Raw genomic sequence first — 17,575 nt, 5'->3', positions numbered from 1 at the left:
ACACACACACACACACACACACACACACACACACACACACACACACATACACACACTCTCTCTCTCTCTCTCTCTCTCTCTCTCTCTCTGAACAGCTTAAGGATGTGACAGATAAAATACTTCTTAGCCCTTGTGGCTAAACAGCAAAATGCTTTAAACACAATCATAATTCAATCATAAAAATCAGAAAATTAATAATGATATGACCTTAGCCAAATTTGAACCAAGTAGTTCATGTCATATATAGAAAAGCAATAATCTTTTCCAGCTTAAAATGCAACCCGGCACCCCATGCTGCTTATGTCATTTTCGTAACCTTCAGTTTGGATCAAGTCCTAATTACTTTTTTTCCCATAACCTTGACATTTTGAGACCAGGGCAATTATTTTATAGAATGTCCTTCAAGTTAAATGGTCTATTTCTCATGAGTATTTTTTCTTTTTTCTTTTCTATTGGACAGAAATGGCAACGAGAGTCCTTTGAATGTATCTTATCAGGAGGCACAATCATGTCTATTTGTACCACACCTAATGAGGTTTCTCCATTGCAAAAGTGCCATTTCCCCTTCTATAACTAATATGTTTTCTGGCATCATACTTGAAAATAGGTAAAATTTATTCTCAACAAAATTTGACCTTTGATTTCAGTATATATTAATGCCCCCCCCCAAAAAAAAGTACCTGCCAAATGCCGTTTTCTAACAGTGCTGGAGTTTTCTAAATTTTTTTCTTTAAGGAGCTTTATTTTATTTGATTTATTCACTCACACCAATACAGACTGATAGATTTACATTTTATCCATTGAGCTGTTATCATTACTGCTACTATGTATACTGTTAATACCATTATTTGATACCTAAAAGATCTTACATTTAGGCAGCCACAGCCCTCCAAAACCTGGCTCCCCTCAGTCTTCCTGGGTGGTCCTTTGAGCATTTCTCTCTGGTGTCTGTTTGCAGCTATGTATCTTGTACTCTCCCAGGAACAGTCCTAGAATCAGGCACTTGCCTGGGCAGTCCTAGTCCGCATTTTGGGAATCACGCAGGGACTGTTTATTATAGATCAAATACTCTATTAACAGGATCTACTAATTGAGCTGTCTCTTTCGAGGGATCACCATCACCTTTGCCTTCATGTTTCATGTTTGTTTTCTTAAGTGTCTGTCTGTCCATCTGTCTGCCTATCTATCTATCTACTTATTTACCTATTTATTTACCTATTTATTTATTTATCTATCTATCTATCTATCTATCTATCTATCTATCTATCTATCTATCTATTTATTTATTTATTTTTAAGCCTTTTGGTAGCTTGAAATTTTATGTTGGAGTAAAATACTTTTTCACTTCGATTTTTACTGAGAGGTGTGCTCTGGGCTATGGGTTTCTCTGGCCAATGACTTAAGCGCATCTTCTAGTACAAACAAAGACATGAAGCATCAGCCCTACAACCTCAAGAAACAATATCAGCTTAACAATCGCAGTGAATAGAAAAAGTGTTGCCCTTCTGTAGTGGCCAGAAAGGCCTGGTCCGTGTTGAAACATTTCGCCTTTAGACTTGAGTATTCCTTATCAATGTGTAGGGCCATTAGTGTTTCTGATTTTACAAGTTTTTCAGGCATTGGCATAATTGTATGAAATTTACCACTGAGCCCTTAAACCCCAAAATAGAAAAAATGGAAACTCTACAAAATCTGAAACTTTCTGAGTACCACAGAGTGCTTAAGAGTTCCAGACCTGCAATATCTGGATTGGGGATATTGTATCATTAAGTTTTAGACATTCTATAGTCTGCTGTCTGCTCACTCAATAACTGCTGACTATAAGATAACTTTTCAGGTGAATGGGGCCTAGGTTTATTGATTTTGTTTAAATTTTTAGTTCAATAAATTTTATTTAGAGTAAAATATATAATATATCTACGTTATAGAATTTACTGGTACTTTTCTTTATGACCCAATTAACATGATAAATTGTTTTCCACATAAACCTGGAGAAAAAGGGCATATTCCCTATTACCCAGATATAAAGTTATAAGATATATTCTGATTATATTTAGGTCCTCTCTCTCTCTCTACCTAACTACATACATACATATTTTAAAGTGTTTATAGACTTTAATAAAAAGTATTTTACACTTTGCAGAGTTGCTACTGCAGGACTCTACACAAGGAAGAATAAAGATTTTGAGCTCTTTAAAAGCAATTCTCTGTTTAAAAAAATACCTTCCCTTCTTTTTCTATAACAACATCTCTCAAAATATTCACCATACTGACTTCTCTTCTTTGTCAACAACTATCTCGGTTGCTTTTTGAAACAAATCTACTATCTGAGCATTTCATTTATTTCTGCACATTCTCCATCAGATCTGAAAATTCCCCCACCAACTACTCTTTCTACCACTGTTTGTTTTCTCACTTAGATTAACTTTCTAGCATATGTAAAATATACCCACGATGTTTTTATTTCTAAAAGAGAATTCTCCATGAAATCAGTTCTCATTTTTTACCTACAGCTCATCATTGGCTTCACTGCTGGCACTTGACACTAGTTTCTAGACTCATGATGATCTAGTTTCACCTCTATTTTCTACATATTTAATGTATCGGTGTTTTGCCTGCATGTATGACTGTGAAGCATGTACGTGCAGTGCCTGAGGGATTAGAAGGGGGTGTCTAGTCTCAGATACAGATGATTGTCAACTGTCACAAGGATGCTGGAAACAAATCAGAATCTTCTGGAAGAGTAGCCAGGACTTAATTCTGAGCCAACTCTCCAGCCCCTCCTCCATACTCTTCTTCACTGTCGTTTATACAAAATATCTTACCTTACACGTGGCATATATTTCTAACCATCGATTACTATATTTTAGTCTATCTCCTGGAATTTTCCATGATTTTTGCTCTTTAAAATGTAGTGGTTTGGTTTCTACAACAAATATTTATAACTGCTACATGTTAATTATTTTCAAATAAAAAATGTATTCATTTTCTATTTCTGCCATAGTGAAATTTTCTAATCTGTTGGCAAGACCAATGCCCACTTAAACTTTTTTTTTAACCTGTTAGTTGCTATGAGTGGTATATCTAGAAAGAACGGCTCTCGTCCACCTCTGCCTTAAAATCTAATGAGAGCACAACCAAGCTGCCAACAGAGCCACTGCCCTTTCTGGAGGCTATGGGAGTGAAACACCTCCCACTCGCCCTCCGAGGAAGCAGGGACGATTCTTTCGTTTCTTTGCCATATTTCTTCTCCAACTAACGATACTACAGCAGGTCACTCTCACATGCTCGTGATCTCTGTGTTATTTGTACAATTTCTTCCTGTCTCTTGTCAAAAATGTTCTGCTTTTAAGTTTCCGGTTCTTAAATTGAGACCACCCCCAAAATCCCAGATAATCTCTGTATTCTGAGGTCTATGATCTCAATTATACCTGTAAAGTCCCTTTTGTCACTTAACGTAAGCTATTCATAGTCTCAGTTATCAAAAACATCATCCTACTTAATGAAACACTTTTGTTTTCTTGCATTTAATGTTTCTTTACTGAACCTGACTTTGTTAAAACATTAGGATCACTTTCTGTTTGCTTGTCTGTCTCTCTTTGAATACTCTTATTTTTTAGTCTTCTTGAGTGCTATCTTAAGCATATCTCTTTTAAATAGCATACAGTTGGATCTTGCTTTGTGGTACATATTTAAAAATTATTCTAACGGTGGGTCAGGTCTATTCACATTTGTTGATATTACAGATACATTAAGGATTAACAATGTCTTATTGACTGACAGTTGTCTGTAAGTATGTTTTTTATACCCTTTTCTTTCTGTACCTAAAATAGGTAAACTCTAAGAGAAAGAAACAGAAGAGCAGTCATTAAGAAATGGACGTATTTTAACGAGTGGGTGTTTCTGTTTGGGAAATAAGACAGGGAGACAGCAGTGATGGTGCTGTACAAATTGATGGATGAGCTCAGTCACAGGAAATAGACTTAAAATGGTAACTTCACAGCACAGAGAGGAGTCAGAAGTAACGATTAAGAATGTGATGTCACTAGTAACATTACTTTATAACTTTGTACAGAAATAACAAGAAACTCAAATCATACTTAAACAAATGGATCTAGATTACTCAAGCCAGTGAATTTCTCAGGGCTTTGACCCCCCACCCCTGTTCCCCAGAAAAGTTTATCTAAGTATTGATGAACACTGGATATCTAGTTGGGAAAATGTATAGACTGGGGCTGAAGCAGCTTCTAATTTATCTGAATTAAATGATTACTTTTATAATTCATCTCAATTACACAATAATCGTCTTTAGTTCCACTGTTGTATTTAACGGTTGAAAGGCTTATATATACAACTTGTGGCAAGAGCATCAGAAACACAGGGTGTATGGCATAAACTACTTCACTTAACTTCATATAAAAGTAAGTGCATGGCTCCATTCGAAAGAGGAGAAAACAGGTTCAGAAAGATGAAGGAAAAAGCAGTTCCAGCTAATGAGGTGTGTAGCAAGAATGGAACCCAGCACTAACTAACTAACTGCAAAGCCCATGCTAGGGAGTCATCACACTTTGAAATGAGGTTTACAGATCCTGGGGAGAGAATGGATATGCTAAATCACAAGATCAACAGGTATCTTCATGGGAGAAAAAGCAATATTTGGGAGGAAAAATGAACAGAAACTATCTCTGACTTTCAGTATATATTCTTTGTGATTAAAACAATCACGGATTACAGAAGAGAACAAAAGGCAATACTGGCACCAAATTTTGAGAAAGGACAAAACTTGGGCATGATAGCTCACGCATGTAATCCCATAACTCAGGAAAGAGTGGCAGGCTGATTCCTAAGAGCTCAAGGACAAAATGGTTTATGTAGTGAGTTCAAAGCTAGTCAGGACTATCTCAAAACAAACAAATAAACAAAACAGCAGACACTTTCAAGTCAATTTCAACCTTTAGTGAGCAGTACAGAGGGGTGAATCAACTGATGTAGACCTTCATCGACAAGACTAACTTAGATGCTTAATGTATAGAAAACAGTAAACAAAAAAGTAGTTTTCTATTTCTGAAGTACATCAACTACAGACAAACACCAGCGATAATTGATGACTTTCATATCTCATTTAGAGGAAAAGGGAAGTTATTTAAATAATTTAAATAATTTAAAATCCCCAGGGATTTCCTTCAGGCATGCCTGCCTTATTTCCAGCTAAGGAACAAAAAATCAGTAAGAGTTTAGGAACAACACATTTGTTTAACACATAGGAGTAAATGTCAAGTCAATGTATTAGAGGTTTCAGGCAGGAAAGCTGGAAAGAAGGAAAACTAACAGCTAGAAATCTCCAGTCATCATCATTTCAGTCTACAGTCCATCATCGTGACATGGTAACCTTTTCAGGAAGAATGCTTCTTTTGGTTCACAGTTTAATCAGCTTTGGTTCACCGTCAGCTGGCCCCACGCTTCTTGGAGTATGGCAAGGTAATATACCACAGGCATACACTGGAGCTAGCTGCTCACCTCACAGCGGTTAGGAAGTCCACAGCGTTGCATTCTAACCTCCCCATCAGGCACACTCCTGACGGCAATACTGCTTCTAACTTTGAAAGGTCTCATAACCTCCCAGAAGTACCACAGTAGGACACTAAGCCTGTAACAATTATCTGTTGGGGGCACTTATCCAAACCATAGTCCTCACACTATAATGGAACAAGTAAAGCTGTCTTTTTAGTAGCTAACACAATCAAGAACAAAAAATTTCTAAGGAAGCTACACTGAAGCTTTGAGAACTCACAGCAGTCCAGCGAGGTAGGTAAAGGAAAGGTATTAAATTTTACAAAATTACTAAATATTGAAAATGATTTTCAACAGAATATAAAAAGAAGTAGAAGCAATTTTTCAAGTTATTTTTAAGCTAGTATAGTGAATATAATAAACACTGCCAGGGAAATATATGATATAAATAAACAGTTCACAAGCTAGAAAACTTAGTAATATTAAAACATTGGTTTTCCCCACTGTAAATCCAGGATAAACCTTAGAGACATTTCAACAGGTGTTTTATAGATTTAGGAATTGATTCTAAAATCTAAATGGAAATGACCTATCACAATCAAGGTAACTCTGAAAAAGAAATATAAAGTTGGAAGGACTTCAACCTCCCAAGTGTCAGGATTAAAGGAGTGAGCCACCACCAGCAAGATCTCATGACTAAATGACTAAAACAAGCATAACGATTATAGTAAAAACAAACAAAACAACAACAAAACCTTGGGCAGCTTCTCACAAAGTTAGGCATTAAACATTAGACCCAACCTCTCTACTGCAAGGCATTTTATGTAAGAAAAAATGAATGAAAACCTCTACTTCCACAAAGATTTAGTCTCAAAATAGAAATAACCAAGAGAAGCAAATTGTAATATGGATACATCAGAACACTACTTAGCAGTAAGGCACAATGAATCACATAAAAGGAAGTATCATGGACCAACATAAAAACCCTGTGCTGGGGGCTGGGGGGAAAGGTGGCTTAGGGGTCAGGAATGCTTCTGCGCTTTCAGAGGACGGCTCCCAGCACCTATAATTCCAATCTAAGAGATCCAAAGGCCGCCTCTGGTGTCCAGGAGTGCATGTATTCCGTGGCATACGTTCACATGAAAACATAAACATAAATAAGAAATATCTTTAAAAACATCTAACTCTGTGCTGTGGCAAAGCAGGTATTTATGTATTTCACGGAATTCTTGAAAGCTTAAACTAAACCTGGTCTGGGCTGCAAGGAACAGGGGTCAAAGTGCATTTAGAGATATATGTGGGTGTTCTATGCATCAGCAAAGTTTTATTTGGCGAAATCAATCTACACACTTCAAAGTTGATTTTAAAACTCTTCTAAGCACATGTTCAGTGAAATAACACATGCTTTTATGAAGGCAGCTGATGACAAAGTTTGCATTTTATTATAAGTATTTATTAGATACTACAAAGAATTTAGTATTAAAGTTAAGGTTTTTGATACGGTAAGATCACGTTGGGAAAAAGGATTGCGGTAAAGTGTTTTAAATAGTTCCTTCTGGGCTGAGTGCATGGCTCAATGGTAGCGCACCTGCTTACCATCTATGACACCCTGGTACAGCCCAGCCCCACAAGGACTTACAAACAAACAGGCATTCTAAGAGACGCTTGTAAAGCTGACCACCTAGAGGAATGAACTGACAATATATTCTTATTGCTAGAATATTAAAAGAGGAGCTTTTAAGGCAGTAGATGAAGCAAGAACAAAATTCAACCCATCTGACCCAACTATTATGGCATTCTCTGAAACATTATTCTATTTTGTGTTTTTGAGGCAGCCTCGCCATGTAGCGCAGACAGGCCTTGAACTCACAAGGCTACCATTAGAGCCTACCAAATACATGGATTGGAGGCGTATATCACCAGACACTGATCTGAAGCATTTAAAGTTTAAGCCAATGGGTCTTCTACCTTCCCGCCTAACTTTACCTCAAGTCAATCTATGCAATGTACAACATAAATTACAACTTGTATGTCACTGTCTATAAAACTCTGATGTCTGAAAGTCCCCTGCATGTAGAACAGGTGAACTTGGTCCCACAGCTAACAGTGCCAGTCACTTTCAGTCTGAATCACGATCACCGCTAGGTACTTAAGTTCAGGTGATACAGTAGCAATAACGGAAGGCTGACAAACAGACTCCGAAAGGGAGAGAATACGGTTTTCAGTGCATTATGAGAGCTTTACATACTTGTGGACACTTGTCTAGCAAGGCAAGCTGCCACTCTGAGGTGGGGTTCCTGAGTACCCAGTCTCCCACAGACAGCACAGAACAGACCTGCTATGAGCTTATTATGCTACTCACCTTTTCTTTCATTTGGAGTTCCTAACGACACGTTAGGACACAGGAGGAAGTGGATCTCTGAGGTTTGCATGCCTTGTTCAAATTACCAATCACAGAGTTATGACTCAAACTTGTTTATTTCAGCTAGAAAGTCCATGCTCTTAAGTGCTGGGTTGCAATACTGCCAAGGGAAAGCCCCACCTCTCTGAGATGGACTACAGAAGCTTGTAAAAGAGTGATGGGATCATTTTTTTTAAACTTTGTTTACCTTCACGGGGCGCAGGGCACCACAAAATTTCGTCCACCAGCTGTTTTCAATGAATTCTAAGTGCCGCTCTCTTTTCCTAAGTGTTCTTAATCTTTCTTCACATTGCTTTAGGGTACGTCTATCCCTTGCTGGCAAAGGTCGACCATCTTTACTCTAAAAGTAACAAAACAAAATTGAGGTAGGTTTGTTTGTTTGTTTGTTTTCTTTCGAATCATTAAAGTCTTAACAAAGTACTCAGCAGATTCAGCAGATCAAGGGCCTTTCTAAGCTTGGACACTCCACAGGAGAATGCACAACTCAAACAATGGACACTACAGCATAACAGACATAGCCCAGCCAAGCTCTGTGCTGAAATGGGGCTGCCTGTGTCTGTTTCTGCGATCTTCCTAATACATGGTAAATTCATGAGGGCACAAGGACTCATAATAAAAGCATCCCATGACAACAAACCCAGAGAGGATGGAGAACAAACCTGCTTTTATCAGAAGAACAAATTTTTACTTGGAGTTCTATTTTAAAAATGCAAAACCACTAAGAACAGGAGGAAGCCCATACTATTCCTCTTAAGGTACAAAACACATGCTCCCCAGCACATGCTATTATAGCCTCAATCTCAAGGAACAAAATGAAGATAATACCCAAAAAACCTTTCAGAGGAGCCTCCATAGTTAAAACATGTGTTCATAGTTGCACCAGATTCTCCTGAAACCAATCACCCTCTTTCATAGCTTATCTTGATGGGCACTTCAGTTGGAGTTCAGAAGGCCAGAATGCTGGAGGGTGGAAGGAGGGCTCAAGAGGTTTCAGAGGAGAACAGTGACTCTAACAGAAACCCAGAAAGGGTCCATGCATGACCCATGCAGACAATCTGGCTACATTCTGCCCAGACAGTGTCTTTTGACTTCTACATGCATTCCGTAGCATCATCCCATTACCATTCACTTCCACCCAGAGAAATAGATATAAATAAAGCAAAACAGAAGAGTTGCCTGGCCAACTCGGCATGCCCACCTGACGCACTGTACCCTGAACCAAGACCCTAAGTAAGCCCTTCTTACGACAAAAAAAAAAAAAAAAAAAAAAAAAAAAAAAAAAAGGGTAAATGTGTTCTTTAAAGATGGCATTGGAAGAAAAAAATGTTAGCATTGTTCAACCAATGTAAAAGGCTCTGGGTTTGCCAAGGGCAAAATCACATCACAAGGGACCATAAAGATAAAGAAACTTTATGCTTCCAATGACAAGACAGCAGCTTACTTTTGCCCGAATCGTTTGAATGTGCTGCTCCACTTCTTCAATGTCTTCAGTGTTTTCCAGGCGTTCATAAGTAGCATTTCTAGTGCCTTTAATCAGGTTTAAAGGTAATGCTGACATGCCATATGCCTGGAAGGAATGACAAGCAAATGTTTTAATAAAGTACTCAAAACATTTTATAAACAATTTTCAGGTTGAAAAATCAGGTCTACATAACTACAAATAACTTATCTTGTCTCAATCTCATTTTTAAACTTTTAGCCAAGCTGCTTAGGCTCCTGATTCTAATTTATACTATAGCATTAACATAAATAAAGTCTACTTTTATTTCTAAAAAAAAAAAAAAAAAAAAAAAATCACCTTCGGAGAAATAACTTGAAAGTGAGCAATAGTGAATAAGTAAAGTTGGTCACCAAGCCCATTCGGCTCTGATCACACTCTTAACCTCAGAATTCTTCTATTTACTCCAGTTACACACATGCAGGTATGTTTTCAAAACAAATTAGTCACACGTTATCAAAGTGATACATTACAACTCCAGACTGGTCAGGTTACTATAGTACGAGTTATTATACAAACTAACAGTTATTCTCCAATTACATAGAGTAAACCTTTAGACCATATCACTGATATTTGAAGACTAGTTTGTGGACTAATTATCTATATACAATTTACTCAATATTCTATATGTAAATAGCCAAACTTTTTTACTAATCTTCAAATACATTTCAACAGTTAATTTACAACACTGAAAATAAATGTACCACTCAGGTCCAAATTCCATTCCCAAATGATATATATTTTTTAAACCTATCAACAAAAGACTCAGGGACATTGGCTATGTGGCCCCGATTCAAAGATACACTAAGTGCTTAAGAAACCTAGTCAGGGGAGTAGGGGCTATCTTTGACATGAACTCAGTGGCTGACTCTCTGATCACCTCACCCCCCCCCCCCCGGGGGGAGGGTGCAGCCTTGCCAAGCCACAGAAGAAGATGATGCAGGTCTCTCTGATGAGACCTGATAGGCTAGATTCAGATGGAAAGGGAGGAGGTCCTCCCCTATCAGGGGAATAGAGTAAGGGAATATGGGAAGAAGAGGGAGAGTGGGTGGGACTGGGAGGAGACAAGGGAGGGGGCTGCAGCGGGGATACAAAGTGAATAAACTGTAATAAACAAACAAACAAATAAAAGAAACGTGAGAACTATTATCTCCTAGTTGCAACAACAAACTCTGACTGTCAGATGCAAACTTGTCATCTAAAATCCTTTTCATATTTCTTCTAAGCGCACAGTCATTGCACCTTATTCAGTCTCCCCTATAGTTCGGAAGGAGTGTCTGTTTGGGTTCCCCATACTGCGCTAGACAGCTGTGAATTATTTAATGTGTTAACTCCAGTTCTGCTTCACTAGGACTCTACTGTTTAGTCAGTATTTGTGACATGCTCCTGATTCACAGTCTACAGTCAAAGCCCAGGGTGTGTGTGCATTTTTCTGACTGTCCTGCTAGGCTCACCTAGCCCATTTTCAGTGCTGCTTCAAAGTAATCTTGCTCCCACACCATCATCAGACCATGTCATCTTCTAACTAAGCTTTAAGATTCTCCAGAACTCATGAATATATCATGCAAAATCTTCTCACAGGAGAGGATTCTGGGAAAGTTCTTCTAGGGTCAATGCAGGAGACACAGAGGGAAACAGCATACAGTACCTTTAGTTGCTGTAGCCAGAGTAGTTCTACTCATATCTTCATTCTTAACACACACATATATATTATATATGTTTTTATATATGCATATATATGTATAGTTTCAGAATCTCATTTAAGATTGCATTTAAAAGGAATTTTAATAATTCTTTAATATGTGCTAGAATGAATGACTATTCTTACAGGAATCTTGCATTCTCATCATCTTGTTAACCTCATTTCTCCCCCAACTGTTCACCACCCTTAAAACCCTCTAGTGGCCCTCTTCAGGCTTGGCTGTATCACTCTGTGATCCATGCAGTGCTCTCCCCAGAATGCCACTTACTGCCCTGACTCATTAGAAATTTTCAGTGCACTTCAAGTCTCAGCTTAATTACACCATGTCTGAGAAATTTCCCCTGATCTGCAAATGTGCCTTGCTTATAATAAATAACAATGTGTGGTTAACATTACTGGCCTGCCAAACTTGGCTAATCAGGCTTTTAAGCTAGAGCAGAGTAACAAGAGCAGAAACTACTTGATATGTCCAGATTAGGTTCCAATTCTTTTCCTTCCTGTCTTTATTCTAAGAACACTTACTAAACTGGTGATTTGTCTCTAAAGATAATACTTGATTAAAAGCCTTCAAAAAGAGAGAGCTCGTAATTATCATGGAGTTATTTTCTTGCACACAGAGGTATTTATTAGAAGAGCTGAAGTGAATTCCTCAGTAGCTTCATATAAAGTACATTAGAAAATAAAAATATTCACGTGTTAACAGCTTGCTTTAAAAGGACACCAGGTTACTCCACCTCTCTCTGAAGTCTTACCAAAGGTAGCAAATACAAGACAATAACCACTGGCTTGGTTACCCAGCTTTGGCTTGCTTCTAAATTGCATGTTTAAGTTTCAGTGATTATAAGGAAAATTAACTATAATGTTCAGATTTTAATAAGCTTGAAATAAACATTTTAAAATATTAAGGTTTCTAATCTTTTGAGTTTAAGTTCATGTTGGGGGGGCGTGTGTGCAAAAGCACTTTTATTGCTTACTACTGCCCTCCAGTGGATTTCTAGGAAATTGTCAAGTCTAAATGAGCTAGTAGGCATTTAAAATGCTTCTTCTAGGTTAGCCATAATTGCCTCCAATTTTTGTTGTTGTTTTGTTTTGCTTCCAAGAATAAACCATCAACCAAAACACTTAAAAACATTATGTATAAAGTTCAAACATTTTTTTCCATCTTATTTCACTGATTAGTTTAGAATGGAAATTCTTTTATATATGTGACTCCCTCAGAATGTTTCCAACTCAAAACCTCTTGGGTATTTGTGAGATTCAACAAAGCAAGCACATTCAGGGTATGCAGACATTCCCTGTGTGTCTGTAAAACCTGTGAGCCAGTGACGTGTGTACTGCACGAGAACTCGGCTTCCTCATAAGGACACATCCATTTCCTAACCCTTAACATCAGCAGCATCTGGATGTGTCCCGACACTGATGTCTTCTAACTCCTGATGGGGGGCAGAGGTCAGGACACAGCAGCGTCACAAACACAATCACAAACTCAGTCCTAGTTCCGGAGCTGTCACCTGCCATGAGTTACACTCACCCCTGGTATAAAAGACCGAGTTTAACTGCCATTTACATATCTAAGACAGTCTTGTGGCATAGAAACAAACAGTCCACACAGAGCAGAGGAGAACAAGGAAGTACAGGGAACAACATTTACTAGAACAATGGACAAAACTGCACAGGGTTTTTTTGTTTGTTTGCTTTTTTGTTTTCTTTTGGCAACAGTAAAGGATTCTGTGTTCTTTGAAGGGTAGAGCCTCAGAGCCTCATTTAGAAGCGGTTTCGAATTTTCTAATTAGGTATATATTTTTCTCCTTAAGTATTGCCTTTCGAATGGTAAGACAAAAAGCAGCAAAGCAATGAAAACTCACAGAATGGTGCGTCAGTAGCTTCAAGGCAGATCCAGACATGGGAGTAGAATATCCCAAACAGATACATTGTTAGTTCTCAATAGCATAAAAGTAGATGTTGCCCTCTATTTATTACCACGCATGGCCACTAATAACTAACAAACAGGAAACGTACATAGAGTAGGATAATATCTGCTGATAATCCGTAAGAACTTTAGAGGACATTTTTGAAGTTTCCCTAATGAGTGTGAAGTTAGCCATCTTGTCACTAGGCACACCACTGGCCTTATTTTATATGCAAATATCTCCATTCACCTGGTGGCACCAAGAAAAGTCATAATATCTACATAGGTATGTATCCCCAGAGGTTTCATTTGTTAAATATCAAAGTTATCAGATCCCCTTCAACATAAGCTTCAAATAATAGGCAGATTAAAACAGTTTGTTATTATCTTAAAACTAAATGTGTAATTACATAGCTAATCCTTAAGACGTAGTACAGTGTCAAAAGCAAAGTGAAATTTTAAATGATCAACTAGTACCTAAACTAAATAATATACATTATATATAAGAAACACACTTGATTAGTACAGAAATGACTGCAATTTCAATATAAAAATTAGCTATAAATTCACAGACATAATTTCCATTTAGTTGATTCTTTATATTCATGGTCAAAGTAGTCTACACTTTAATTTCTCACTTTGGAAACTTCAGGAAAATTCTACCTTTATGAATATCTACCATGCTTTCTTGCACACTATTCTTCACAACAACAAAAAAACAATTCTCAAGCCTTTCCATGGTAAGTTTGAGAAAACACTATAGCTCAATTGTAGACAAATATAATAATTAGTAATATTAACTACCTATTTACAGTAAAGGTACTTCTCTACATTTGGTTGCTTTTTGATTAATTTTCAAAGAAATTGTTGTAGTTTTCTGATTGGACTTTAATAAACTTAAGAAATTATTGGCCCATTTCTACCAAGGAAGCACGTGACAAAGAGCAGAGGTTATAAATAACCTCATGCACCCTACTCAACTCCACACGCTCTCCATGCCACTGTCAGTAATAGAACGAGCCCCACCCTCGGCTAGGTGTGAAATATTAGCTCACTGTGCTTCGAGCATATTTTCAGTGCTATTTAAATGATATTTATTCTCTTTCCACCTCCTTCCAATTCCAACTAACCATCAATTATGAATATATCTCTGACTTGCACATCTTTGAATAATTCATTTCCTCACTCTTCATGATATAATTGCTTTGTGCATGTTCTTACTTTCAGACAGAAGAAAGAAGTAGAAATCGCAGTTTGGTTTATATGAAACTAAATATTTAACTATGTTAACGACGAATAGTTCACAAGCAGTCACACCGAATTTCTGAAATATTACTCTACCCTGATCATCAAGAAACAGAGACAGTAGAGTAGGTTAGACGGTTCTTGAATTTGAACTCCACAGTAAACCTCTCCATTTTTTTGTGTGTTCGGCTTAAAGAAAAGCTGTAACTCCTAGCTTGTTTGAAACTATGTGACTCTTCTCCTTGGCCTGGGGACTTAAGGCACTCCTTCCCTTTCTGTTCAGCAACTCCTCTTTCTCCTTTGGCTTCCAACCTTAGTAAAATTCCCTCTGTTTATTTTATCACTACCTTTAAGGTTGCTCCTCTGTATATAAGAAAAGTTGTTTTAAAAATATCTCAATTCAATATGATTATTTGGTCTAAATGATTAAATGAAAATTTTCAAAGTTGAACAACATAAAATATTAGTTAAAATATTTCTTTAAGGGCTGGAGAGATGGCTCAGCAGTAAAGAACACTGGCAGCTTGTGCAGAGGCCCCATGTCTGATTCCCAGCACCCACACTGCAGCTCACAATCACCTGCAACCTTAGTTCCAGGGGATTTGGCTCCCTCTGCTTTCCTCTACAGGCACCAGCACTCAAGCGGTGCACGACCATGCAGCCCCACACCCCACACAAAGAAAAAGAATTAATTAAAATATTTCTCCATATCATAACATTGCTTGTCCAGGAAGGTGTCTGTCTTGTTTTGGACATTTCCTCAATCTCTGTTTTTTTTTTTAATTTTTATTAATTATAATTTATTCACCTTGTATCCCAGCTATATACCCCTCCCTTCATCTTCTCCTCCTTTGCCCCTCCCCCAGTCCAGCTATAGGGGAAGTCCTCCTTCCCTTCCATCTGACCCAAGCCTAGCAGGAAGCTATCTTTCAAATGGTCTTAGTGATGATTTCACACATTTTCCTCCTCACTCCAAACCGGAAGCCAGCTTATCAGATGAATCCTCTCCTCCCTCACTCCCAGTGGTACCTTCTTTAGGATATCAGTAGAGCAAATAGCCTAGGCAGATACAAGTGGCATATTGCTCTGGAACAAAGGGCAGCCACAAAGTGACTCAGCTTCCCTGAGCCAGAATTCCTTTTTTGTATCGCACCTCACTGCGATACTGTCTCCTTGGCTTCTCCTCACAATTGCTGGTGGAAACAGAGACAATGAACCTGAACAACATCAAGGCTATGGAGTGCTGCTGCTGTGATCAGCAAAGTGTTTCATCTGACTCAGAAGTCTTGCACCATCTATAAGAACACACAGCATTGTAGCAGACTCCAAGCAGGGTGAGTCCTGGGCCTTTCACAGTTCCTGACAGTGGTATTACATGTTAGTTTTCCATCTTGTCCATTTGTTACTCCTGACCAATCTTTCATCCACTGCCTTCCTCATTTTCCTGTAATTACCAAAGCGCTTCTGTAAACAAACTTCCTGAGCTTCCCAAACACCTGTGAAATCTTTCTATTCCCATCTAGAAGACAGACTCAAGAAGGTTTAGAGACAAACTGTGAATCAGTATGACAGAACAGCCAAAGAACAGTGACTTGGGCCCCAGATCTAACTCCTGATTGGTTTACAACTTGTGACTTCTTGTTAACACAAATAATTATTATGCTGTAAACATTCTGTGAGACAGATAACCACCCACAACTAGCAGATGGCAAACTTGTTATGTACTAATACATAAAACACAGAAAACTAAACATGAATAATTAAACTAAGTACCTAAATAAGCACCTCAAGATATTACAATGTACTTTTGTTAAGCTATTTTTTAAAAAATTATCTTTATACAATTTAGTACACATGCGTGTATGTGGACACGTGCGTGGATAACTAGTGGGAGCTGGTTCCTGCCACCACATGGGTTCTAGAGCCAAACGCAGAATGTGAGTCCTGGTGGCAGGCACCTTTACCCAGGGAGCTATCTTGGTAGCCCAAGCTCTTTGAATTATGTATGTAATAACACATGAATGATCATGGAACATAATGCAATTCTGTTGTTATAGTAGCAGCCCATTTCTTTTATGCTTAAAGATATGCAAAAATGTTTCCAAAAGAACAGTACATTTCATCTTTACAAGAATCAAGAATGCTCTATGTACAATTTCATTACTCTCAAAAGCTTCTGGATAATTTAAATGCTGCTTATACAGCACAGTGGGGAAGAGGTGAGAGAGAGCACTGATTATGGCCTCTTTGTTTTTCATTTGACCAAACCAAAGAGCAGTCTGCAATGCCTTGCTACTGAACAAAATCAGAAAGTTAGAAAATACAGTATCAGTGTCTACACTAGAGGAGCGTCAGCGTCTGACTGAACAGTACACGCCCAGACAAAGCAATCTCTGAGCTAGTAACATACTGGCCTATGCTTCAGGGCTCTGGCACACACACATTACTCACTCCACTATTGCACAGGGTACAATTAGTTGCAATTCACAAGTTATAGGACTCATATTTCAGTGTTAATTTTTCAAACAGATAAGATAATCAAGTCTCAAATAAGGATAATGAGAACAAGAAATTGAAGGTAAAGGACAGTAAGAAGATGACTGAGGACCAGGGCTGCTGCATTGGGGGATGCTTTAGCTTTAGTCCCGATATACTTACTGTGTATGTTATGGCTGCCAGCATTCCAATCAAGGTCAGAGAACTAATGGAAAATGACAGTGCAGCTATACCATCTGTGAAATGAAAAACACTGTTAATGAACATTTATATGAGCCTAATGTTTATATTTATTATAGCACATAAAATGCACAGGGCAGGTTCCTTTAGGCATTAGGAAGTAATAAAACAAATATATATTACTGTGTCCTTCAAGTGCTAATTCTATTCAAAACATGAATTTTTAAAGAGCTCTTTATAAATCAATCTTTAAATCAGCTAAGATTTCCTTTCCTTCACCTTTTAAAATTCGAAAGAAAAAAATTAGTTTAATTATTGGACCTAAAAGAAATCAGTAAAATATTAGGTGCTTGCCTCTTCAATTTCTTGTTCTCGTCTTCCTTATTTGAGACGTGGTTATCTTATCTTTTGCAAAATTAATACTGAGAAATGAATCCTGTTAACTTGTCAATTACAACCTTTTGTACCTACTTGTGTGTGCTGTGGTGTGTAGAGTATATGTACACGTGTGTGTGAAAGGTAGAGGAAAGAGGTCAGTATTTTATGTCTTCCAGTTACTATCCACTCTTTTCCTTCCTTCCCTCCCTCCCTCCCTCCCTCCCTCCCTCCCTC

At 37.8% G+C, this 17,575-nt stretch overlaps 1 protein-coding gene across 1 annotated transcript in view; it reads right to left on the bottom strand.

The window, feature by feature from the left end:
* Lmbrd1 (LMBR1 domain containing 1) overlaps window positions 1-17,575 on the bottom strand; it is a 94,422-nt gene that overhangs the window by 29,779 nt on the left and 47,068 nt on the right. The window contains exons 7-9 of the mRNA XM_055606150.1: window positions 16,946-17,019; window positions 9,375-9,500; window positions 8,121-8,273 (exon numbers count right to left, since the gene is read on the bottom strand). Of these exons, the coding sequence (XP_055462125.1) occupies window positions 8,121-8,273; window positions 9,375-9,500; window positions 16,946-17,019 (353 nt within the window). The remainder of the gene's footprint in view (window positions 1-8,120; window positions 8,274-9,374; window positions 9,501-16,945; window positions 17,020-17,575) is intronic.

This window comes from Psammomys obesus, unplaced genomic scaffold (assembly GCF_907164565.1).
Source record: "Psammomys obesus unplaced genomic scaffold, mPsaObe1.curated_primary_1811, whole genome shotgun sequence".
Lineage (NCBI taxonomy): Eukaryota > Metazoa > Chordata > Mammalia > Rodentia > Muridae > Psammomys > Psammomys obesus.
The sequence above is the reverse complement of the archived record's forward strand: the minus strand, read 5'-3'. Positions and strand labels throughout refer to the sequence as shown.